Consider the following 10,506-nt stretch of genomic DNA (forward strand, 5'->3'; position numbering starts at 1 on the left):
ATAACCTAAAAACCAAAACCGACGATTCACACAAGTCATAATACATCATGCGGAGATACTCATTCCCTCAAACTATGGAGCGGACTGCAAACGCTCAAAACTACCGGTCGGGTCGTTACATCCTCCCCCGCTTTAATATACGTTCGTCCTCGAACGTGACAAGAGTCGTTCCAAATCCATCAAATTGCGATGTAACCTATCCATGCACAATACTCGGGGGTGATCCCACATCACCCTAATCCATATAAGCCTGACGACACAACCTAACTGAAGATCCTTAATTCAACCTTAGCCCATAAACCTTGGAATCCAATTTTCCAACATCCGGAATTTCCTAGAAGACCCAAATCTCGCATCTATACACCATATAAGTCTGAATAAACTGCATCGAGCCTTAACCGTAACCCAAGATAGAATCACGTAATATACCACATAACTCAAATACTCATAGCAATAATTTCTAATCACCGTAGCTGCTTAAAAATAAATCGGTACTGGTAATAAACCTGATATCAAACAAAACCTCGGTCTAAAATCTTCGTACACAACAGATGATGAAAGAAGCACACAGAAACTCATAACCATTCATCAGATCAACAAGTCATGGAGCTCCTTCTCGTTCGACAAGAACTATAGCCAATTTCTAAGCCGACTTCCGATATTATTCTTCCAAATATACCACAATCAGATCTGATAGCATCCATTCTAGGTCAGAGGACATCATCTTATCAAATACAACCGCCCTACTGACATGCCACACTAGTACAACCTTAAGCCACAACCCGTGCAATCCGTGCACCAATACACAACAATTCAAGTGTACTCAAGCATAGAAAATGACTCGTATGAGAGAACTGTCCCGTAAGCTCAACAAGTACCAGCACAACGCAATGCTAAGAACCCATCATATACCGTAGAACCAAAACACACGAATCAATCACAAAGGATCATATCCCGACATACCCAGCTGCAATGCGTGACCCCATCCAAACACTGGTCCATATTAAATACCTCCAGTCAAAATGCTCAAAACCAATGGCCACATGCAATTCGACATCCAGTACCCAAGGTGCATGACCATAACCACGGAGGAAGCAATAACACATTACCACATACCAGGAAAGAACATCACCAAATGCGCAATCAGTCATTCAATATCCTAATACCCATCTCGCTCAAATTCCTCTATAAGGCCCAAATAGAACCGCACCATGTGTGCATATAACCAACGGATCACAACCCCTCATAGCATAGAAGGGTAACTCATAGAATATATCAGAACACGAATAAGCTCAACTCTAACTGAATGTCACATCCCTCAACAACAGCAGTACGGAGTCAATGAATCCGATCCAGTGTAGAATACACATCATCATTGGGCCTACCAATGGACCCCAGATCAACTCTGGTCACCTACAAATAGATAACTAACCCTCCGAAATTCCACAATGACCTAACCATAACACATACCATCCTCTGGCTAGCTTTGACCATATTTTCACAGTCCACAACAATAAAACGATCTACTCTTGAGAACTCTCGTTCTCCAAATCCATAGAACACATGAACCACCATATCTGATCCGAACTCCACCGCCCGAATGACTAACACATCTCTCATACATAATCACCCCCCGAGAAATACTTCTATAATTCTTCCATGCCACATAGCAAAATCTGAACATCAGCAGTCGATCAACCAGGAGAGTACCGCAATAACCATGAAGCATCCGTAAGTCAAAACTTAGTGCGCCTTCTGAATATACATTCTCCTCAGGCAATACCAAGTAGTAATATCCTTCATCTAGTCATCTGGAACCGTCTACGTTGCCTAAGAATTCATGATCTTCCCTTCAAAACTGAATCGTGACCTTGCACATGCAAATCTCAGTCCCCTACAACACACCGCATCTATCATGTCATCATAGGAAAAGTACAAGAATCTCATAATCAGCTCTGATACCAACTTGTCATGACCCAAAATCCAACTAGTCGTGATGGTATCTAACCCAACCTGCTAGGTAAGCCAATTAACAACTATCCAAATTAATGAGATTTATCAAGAAAAGAAGTGATAATACAATTGCTTTTATACAAGAATTTCCCAAGGACTGGTAGTACAAATCATGAGCTTCTAAGATTTAAAGTTTATAAAGCTAGTGTAAAATAAATACATTATCTGTCCGAATTATACATAAACAGATTTTTCATAAGTCTAGAGCTACCATGAACAAGAGGCAGCTATAACCGGAATGCAAGTATGCTTTCAATGCTAGCTCCCGCCATACACAACAACGTCAACATCATAATCTGCACGCAAGGTGCAAAAGTGTAGTATGAGTAAAACTCGTTTCCGGGTTCAACTTCACAAATGTCAAACTTGGTCAACTCTTCCAACTTAAAGCTTTAACAATAAAATTTATTCTTCCAAATCGATTCCGAATAACCTGAAAACCAAAATCGACGATTCACACTAATCATAATGCATCATGCGGAGATACTCGTGCCCTCAAACTACAGAGCGAACTGCAAACGCTCAAAATGACCGATCCGTTCGTTACATTGAGGTACCATGAGCGAAACAAATGAAGGTACAAATGAGATATTATGAGTGAAATAACCCAAACTTCAGACAAAGTTGTTCGAAGTTGCTTTTTTCAAGCCAAAACTTAAAACTTTAGACAAAAATAATATGCCAAACTTTAGATAATTTATCTGAATTTTGGCTTACGTCAGACCCGTTTTTATGTCTTAAGTTTGTAAATTCTGACACAGTTTTTTACAACTTTAGACTCACTAGTCTAATGTTAATTCTAAAATGAATAAACTTATAAATTTGTATGCAATGCAAGTATAACTTCAATGGTAACCGCAAAATTAAGTATGCATACACTTGTCCATCTATATGAAGGTCCAATTACAAGTAGCCAAAGTTTTGATCAAATGAAAAACAAGTCTATATTCCTAATTGTTTTAGGTCCATGCCCATATATTATTTAGATTTGAAAATTGCTAAGATCGTTACATATATGTTGGGATAAGATGCTTTGAACCCGAAAAGTGTAAACCATCACAAATTCCTTCTTCTACTACTGATCTCCTCCTATATTTCAAAGTCCTCAAATTAAAGGCCTATATATATCAGTTAAAAATGGTTGATATTCTACTCTTCCCTCCAATCCTTGCGTTAAACGCCACATTTTCTTTCCTGTGCTAATATTCTCTTATCCATTACACTCGATCCAATCAACATTAGCTAACCTCTTCTTCACTTGAGAAAAAAACACACTTGGAATTATTCCACTTTCCATTTTCATTTTTCCATATGCTTCTGTCCTTCTCACTGATTTAGAAAACAAGGGGAGAGGGAAAAAAATCGTTGTTCTAGTCATGGATTTCTCAAAGAATATTGAAAACCAACAAAAAACTGTCATGGGTTACCCTTCGATGGCTAGACACAACGAAATTTCTCATAAACAAGCTGCAATATTCCCTTCAACATATGATAATAATAGTATTAATGTTCTTCATCCTCCTAGTTATATAATGCCAGCTCAAGGATATCCTAGTAATTATAACCCTAATTCATACCCTTTAGGCGCCGATGCTGCATACTATGTGAATTATTCCCAAAAATACACGCCGTTGCAAGAAGAAAACAATAGTAGGGCATCATTTGGTCGTTATATGACTAGCATGATGCTAATCTTGATTATTGGAATGATCATGTTTAGTTTAGTCATTTGGCTTTTATTTGGCACGGAGAAGCCTGAATTTCATCTAGTATCGATGGAAGTTCCTAGTCTTATGATTACTAGCACCTCAATATTAGGTAATTGGCAGGTCAATGTGTCCATGAAAAATTCGAATAAAGACTTAGATATTAAATTGAATACTGGAAATACTGCCATTATATACAAGACGAATGTTTTGGCTGAGACAGCTGTTGATCCTTTCAAATTGGCGTCACAAAGTTCGGCTATATTGTTTTCAAATTTGACAACGTCAGCTGGAACTTTCTTGGATAAAGGAATTTTAGCAGAAGCTACGGGGGAGAGAAATAATGGAGTTTTGAAATTTACACTGCAGATTTATTTAGGGATTCAATATACTTCAAACACTGAATCGAAAACTGAGAGACTGCGAATTTATTGCAATGATGTGAAAGTTCAGTTTGGGCATGGACCTCAAGATAAAGGGGAGTTGACCAAAGCTGATCCTATTGATTGTCTCATTAACACATAAACAATTTTCGTAAGTGATATTCTCCTTTTAATTTTCTACAGTTATATATATATATATATATATATATATATATATATATATATATATATAAATATATAAAATTCAGTTAAAAAGGCATTGACACCTAGCCCTACTTTCAAATTCATTCAAATAAGGTTTCCAACCAAATAAAATTATTAGGAGGATGAGTAATTATGTAAGAACTAAGTTGTTTTATATGTGTAAGCTTAAGTATCATTAAAAGTCACTAGGAGAAAATAAAGGGACATTTTATACGATATTTGCCAAAGTTTAGTGACTTGTTGATTACAAATAATTTAATACGTTACACAAGCAACGTTGCATGACTTTTTTTGTTAAGAATAATAATTTAGTAACCTTAATGAAATAAAATGAAAGTTAGGTGATTTGTTTTTAATGTGTTTCTTGTATACTCCTGCGTGTACTAGTATTAATTCAAATCTTTCTGATGGCAAAGGTACATTCACTTTAGGGGAATGGAGTTGCGTTTCTGGCAGCTCAAGGAAATAGGCTGCACCATTTGGATTTTCAGAACAGGCTGATGCTTGAAGTGGACTGATGCTGGTGTTAACATCAGTATTTTTTTTTCGTTTTTTTTGTTTTTTCTTGTGTGCGTATAGTAACCTCATGTTAAATATTGGTTCCTATTCGGGATAAATGTAAGTATAGTGATTATAGGCAGGTGTGAGAGAGTGTTAGTATTTGATCCCACCTGCTTTCTCCCGTGGTAGATCGGCACAACTCACTAGACGTTTGTATATGAGTAATTTGATTTATAAAAATTTTCTGTAGTAGAGTGTACTTCAAATTTAAGGCAATTCATTGATCTACAAAAAAGCTTGACACCCTAAGTTGCCTTTACGAATTAACGATTTATTCTTTAACCACAGAAATCTCTACAATTCCTCCTTCATCACTGTGCTAGCTATTTCACAATTCGAAAAATACTAAACTATCACATTGACAATTACTATATTTTATGGAACGGTCAAAATTAAGATAATAGCTTAGGATGACAAGCGGTGCGGTGCGGTTGGGGCAAACCCGCATAAACCCGTGAAGATCTCGCCCCGCCCCGCTGTAACTAGAAGTTTCAAAGTTTTCTTGAAAATTTCATTTGATTTGGTGTTCAATTGGTAGTTTTAGGTGTTATTTTGGCGATTTGATCGCGCGAGAAAGTTCGTATGATGTTTTTATACTGGTGTGCATGTTTGGTTTGGAGCCCCGAGGGCTCGGGTGAGTTTCGGATAGGCTATATAGTGAAATTTGGACTTAGAAATGTTGCTGGTGTTCAGTTCTGGTGCAGGCCTCTGATCTCGCATTTTCGCATTTGCAAAGAGTAGCTGGGAAGGCCAGAGTTCGCATTTGTGAACAAAGCTTCGCATTTGCAAAGTGGGACAGGGGGAGGCAGTGATCGCAAATGCGATCAAATGGTCGGATTTGCGGAGATCATTGTTCGCAATTGCGAACTATTCTTCGCATTTGCGAAGAAAACAGAAATGTGGAGAGCTTCGCATTTGCGATGGTTTTTTCGCATTTGCGGGGTTCGCCAAGTAACAAATGCGACATTTGCAGCTGATCAAAATGGGAGTTAGACGGAATTTTGGGTTCATTCTTCAAATTTTCAAACCTAGAAACCCTAGAGGCGATTTTTCAAAGAACTTTTCTTCCCCAAATCATTGATAAGTGATTCTAAACTAGTTTCTTTCAATCTTTCACTATATTTCCTAAGATTTCAACCAAAAATCTTGTGTTTCATGGTGAAAATTGGGGGTTTGGATATAAATAAGTTTTTTTGTAAAATTGGGATTTAGACCTCAAATTGAGATCGTATTTCAAAACAAATTATATAATCGGGCTCGGGGGTGAATGGGTAATTGGGTTTTGGTCCGAATTTCGGGTTTGGACCAAGCGGGCCCGGGTGTTGTCTTTTTCAATAATGACCTAAATTGAATTCTTTGCAATCGTGGGTAGTTCCTACGGCTTAATTTCAATCGTTTGGCTGGTAATTTGCTAGACTCTATTAGTTTGGAGGCTTGTGTGAGAGGTAAAGTTGTGGTTGAGCGTTGAGTTTGATCTTTGGAGCGAGGTAAGTATCGTGGTTAACCATGACTTGAGGGAATATGACTTATTTGTCTATTTGCTACGTGTTTAGATGTTGGGTACAACGTATATGTGAGGTGACGAGTAGTTATGCGTTGTTGTCGGGTTAAAGCATGCATGTGAGACTTGTTTCTTGCAATTAATGCTTACTTTAATCATATTATCCATGCTTAGACTAGTTATTTATTAAATTGATCGTTCTTGTCGTGTTTACGGGTTTTGGTGATAATTGAGTGCATCCCATATCTGCTTCGCATTAGAGCACACAGAAATTTTATTGTACTCATCAGAATCAAGTCCACAGATAAGAATTTTCTTAGCCTTTGCATTCCTCTCCATCATTCTATAATTTGCTGCCAGAAATTAGGAGGGGTCCTTAGGAATTATTTCATTTTGTGCATTTTTTTAGTAGGAATCAAAGGACCTTGGTTCACTATGGTCCATAGTTCATAGTCTTCAGCTATTAGGAAGTCTTCTATTCTTGCTTTCCACCAACCGTAATATTTTCTATTGAACAAGGGTGGCCTGGTAGTTGATTGTCCTTCATTAATTCCAGATGGAGCACTCATCTCGCTTCCAAGATCTCTATAGGTGTTAGCTGTGTAAGTGAGAGAGCCTGCTCTGATACCAATTGTTAGTTTGTGTGCCCGTATGAATTACTAACGAACTTGGTTCTTTACCGTGTTCCTTAAGAGTAAAGTGAATAAGCAATAAAATGAATACATCAATTTTGAAGGAACAAAAAACCACAACCTACCATGTAGGATGTTCAACTCCAACTCCAATAGAACAATGAGCTAAAATGTATCAATTACAAGACTGTAACTAAATACTCTCCAGTACTCCTACTACTCCTATTTGATTCACAAGTTACTCTAATTTGTAAAGCAAAATACTTACTCCAACTCACTAATTGTTTATGACACTTGATTACAACTCAATTCCCTAAAATACATTCACCAGACTAACTCAGGATGGATACAATGCAAGTACTCGACTCGAGTAAATAACTTATGACTCAGTTGTTGATGTGTAAAAAGATAGTTTTGAAGTCTAAAGTCGATCATATTTAAACACTTCAACTTGAGATCTTCTAGGAGTCCTATTCATAGTCAGCTTCCTCTTTGATATGACTCTACTGTTCCAAGGATTGCACACGCTTTGACACTTTTATCTCCGACTGAAATATCCGTATCTTCTTGAGAAACGACCCTTATCACTTATAGCAGTCTTGTTTCACCAAACTCAGACCTGGGTAACTTTGAGATAAAGTTACTGTCTTCTGCCGAAGTACAAGTATCAACATGAGGAACTGATCCTTTCTCCTGAAGACCTGGTTCTTCAGAACAATTAAGCAGCTACATTGAGGACATGATTCTTTGAATACTTAATCCTACTTCGTTAATCATCAAAACTTCAATACTCAACAAACTACTATACATACGCAATGCAATGTTTGATTTCCACTGTTAATTGCCCCTCCATGAGTGATACCGTCACACTTATTTAGGAATTTATGTTTTATTTTAAACATGGATAATAGTATTTAATGAAAGACCAGTGCCTTCATTAAAATGTAAAATTTCTGTCCTACAATCACTATTATCATTAGCATGTAAGAGTACCTACACTTTTCTAACCACAATTTGTATATTATCATTTACCGTGTAACGATCACTCTATTGTGATCCCTGAAAATTTAACGAACCCTGCATTATTTATGCAGAAATTCCACTTCTTATCATTTGAAATAAGAATACGTGTATTAATTGGATAATTGTATCTAATTAAAGACGATGAGTACCTTTAAAAATATACAATTTATGCTTAACAATTTTTAATCATAATCTCTATTTCTTGAATAATAAAATGTGTCACTTGCTGTAAACCTTAATCCTCACAAATTATAAACGAAGTATGCTTTGATACAAAGTAGCCGCGTGCTGGATTATATATCCAACATCTATACTAGGACTATTCTAAATGTCAATATTTTTTCTTCTTATAATATAATTTTAACTAGAAATATAATTTCGGGTTCACTAATTCCATGTGTACTACACATCAATTTTAGCCAGTAGATCTGTTTGTCGTTTGACTTAACATAAAGTTTTCTGTCTCTTTTCTGAATTCTGATCCCTAATTTCTTCTCTTTCTTTCATAGATGAGAGAAGACAAAGTAGGGTAGAGGGAGGATGAATATGGCAAATCATAAAAAGGAAGAAGTAAAACCAGTTTTGGGTTATCAAAGATCAGAAAATTTCTACCAAACAGATCATAATAATTATCAGCAATTTCATCATGCAGGATATGCTCAACCCTGTCCTGGTTATCCTGCTAATCCAAATGAAGCACAACCCTTTCATTATTATGATTATAATCAACAACCCAATAATAATTATCCAGCTAGACCTTTGCCTTATGTATCCCCTGAAGTTAGCCAAGGATTCTCTTTCGCCCGTGTAATGCTCTGCCTAATGGTTTTTTTAATCTTGTTTGCATCTCTTATGAGCATGGTTGCATGGTCAGTATTTTCATCAGAGTGGCCAACAATTAAGGTGGAATCATTCGTTGTTCGTTCCTTTGAGATTTCCAACGGATCGTTGCTGAAAGCAAATTTGGAAACCAAAGTATCCGTGAAAAATACAAATCATCGATCATCGATCGTGATACTGCAAGCAGAGACTACGTTGGTATACAAGTACGTTGTTCTTGACACGACTTCATCGGTTGATCATTTGGAAATAGCCAAAGAGAGTAGCGTCATGTTGCTTGACGCTTTTGCATTTCCCAATTCTAAACGGAGCTTCACCGGGGATTCGGTGCTCAATGAAATGGCTAAAGATCAAGGAAGAGGCCACATTCTCTTTGGTTTGAAAATTGATGTTCAAGTCATGTTTAAGTCCGGGGTTTGTTCCAAGAGAAACAAGATCCGTGTGTATTGTGAAAAGATTAAATTGAATTTCCAAAATGGTTCCACGATTCCAGCGTGGGATGGTTCTAAAACTGAATGCATAAATGGTTGAATCAAGTTTTGTCATCTTTTTTTCTTTTTGATGTAACACAGTATGATAAATAAAGTTAAATTTTTTTTACCAGTAAGAGCATAGGTATAAATCGAGTTAAAATAGTATATATTAAGTTATTAATTCCTTCTCAAGCTACATAATGGCTTTGCCAAGTCCAAGGGAATTGATGGAGATTGCACAAAATATGTGTGGATGAATCAACTTATTTTCTTTTTTGTTAAATTCATTTGTGTTAGATATCAGTGTTCACAATCCGAAAATTAGAAAAAAAAATTTAGATGAACAAAACAGAAACAGAAAAGTTTCGAGCCCGACAAAAAATTGTGTTTTCTTAAGGAATTTAATCCCTTCACTATTACCCAAGTTTGTTGGACTAATTCTTCTCAAGATAGAATGAAACAACTATATTATAATACATGCAATAAGAATGCAGAATTTCAACGAACTCAACTGAACACTTAAGTTTTTGTTTTTAAAACTATGCAAAAATGCACAGAAGAGATGAGAGAATGTATGCAGATTTGCTAGTTTTTAGTGTCTGAAAATCCGTTGTATTTATAGCCAACGAATTTGGGTCTTAACTTGTGCAAAGGTACCTGTTCGGAAATAAGTGCATGTTTGGTAAAAATGTTCAAATTTTTTTTGTTAAGGACTGTTTGAGAAATTTGCAATATTAAATTTAGAAATTACTGTTGGGAAATAAAATTTAAACCACGATTTTTACTTTAAAATTTCACTCGAATAATTTTAGAAAAATAAAAATAGATAACGAAAAAGTAAAATAAATTTGGTATAAAAAATTTATCAATCAAATCAGATCTAAAGCCGAAGCCGAAGCCGAGCAAAGATGACGACAACGTGAGGTTTGATCTCTTCTCAACTCTTAAAGAGGTAGAAGAAGTGTTTCTCTATATGGCACAAGGATTTTCTTTCCATTTTCGCATGAGGGATAAAGCTCCTTTGTAAAGAGGAGTATTTTCATGGGAGTATTCCCCACATGAATGAAAATGACTATATGATGGAAAAATATATAAAAAACTGCGTGATTCGCAAGTAATTAAGGATTTATTATACCCTTTGAATTTTTCATAGTGAACTATGTCATATCT

At 36.2% G+C, this 10,506-nt stretch overlaps 2 protein-coding genes across 2 annotated transcripts; both read left to right on the plus strand.

Annotated features, from left to right (window-relative positions):
* Positions 1-3,266: 3,266 nt before the first annotated feature.
* Positions 3,267-5,066, plus strand: LOC109205205. Its single transcript, XM_019367892.1, has 2 exons — positions 3,267-4,253; positions 4,723-5,066. The coding sequence occupies exon 1, from the start codon at positions 3,390-3,392 to the stop codon at positions 4,242-4,244; it is 855 nt and encodes a 284-aa protein (XP_019223437.1). The 5' UTR covers positions 3,267-3,389; the 3' UTR covers positions 4,245-4,253; positions 4,723-5,066.
* Positions 5,067-8,470: 3,404 nt separating this feature from the next.
* On the plus strand, positions 8,471-9,466 carry LOC109205206. The gene has a single exon (XM_019367893.1). The coding sequence runs from the start codon at positions 8,564-8,566 to the stop codon at positions 9,392-9,394; it is 831 nt and encodes a 276-aa protein (XP_019223438.1). The 5' UTR covers positions 8,471-8,563; the 3' UTR covers positions 9,395-9,466.
* Positions 9,467-10,506: the final 1,040 nt, after the last annotated feature.

Source organism: Nicotiana attenuata, unplaced genomic scaffold, assembly GCF_001879085.1.
Source record: "Nicotiana attenuata strain UT unplaced genomic scaffold, NIATTr2, whole genome shotgun sequence".
In the NCBI taxonomy this organism is placed as follows: domain Eukaryota; kingdom Viridiplantae; phylum Streptophyta; class Magnoliopsida; order Solanales; family Solanaceae; genus Nicotiana; species Nicotiana attenuata.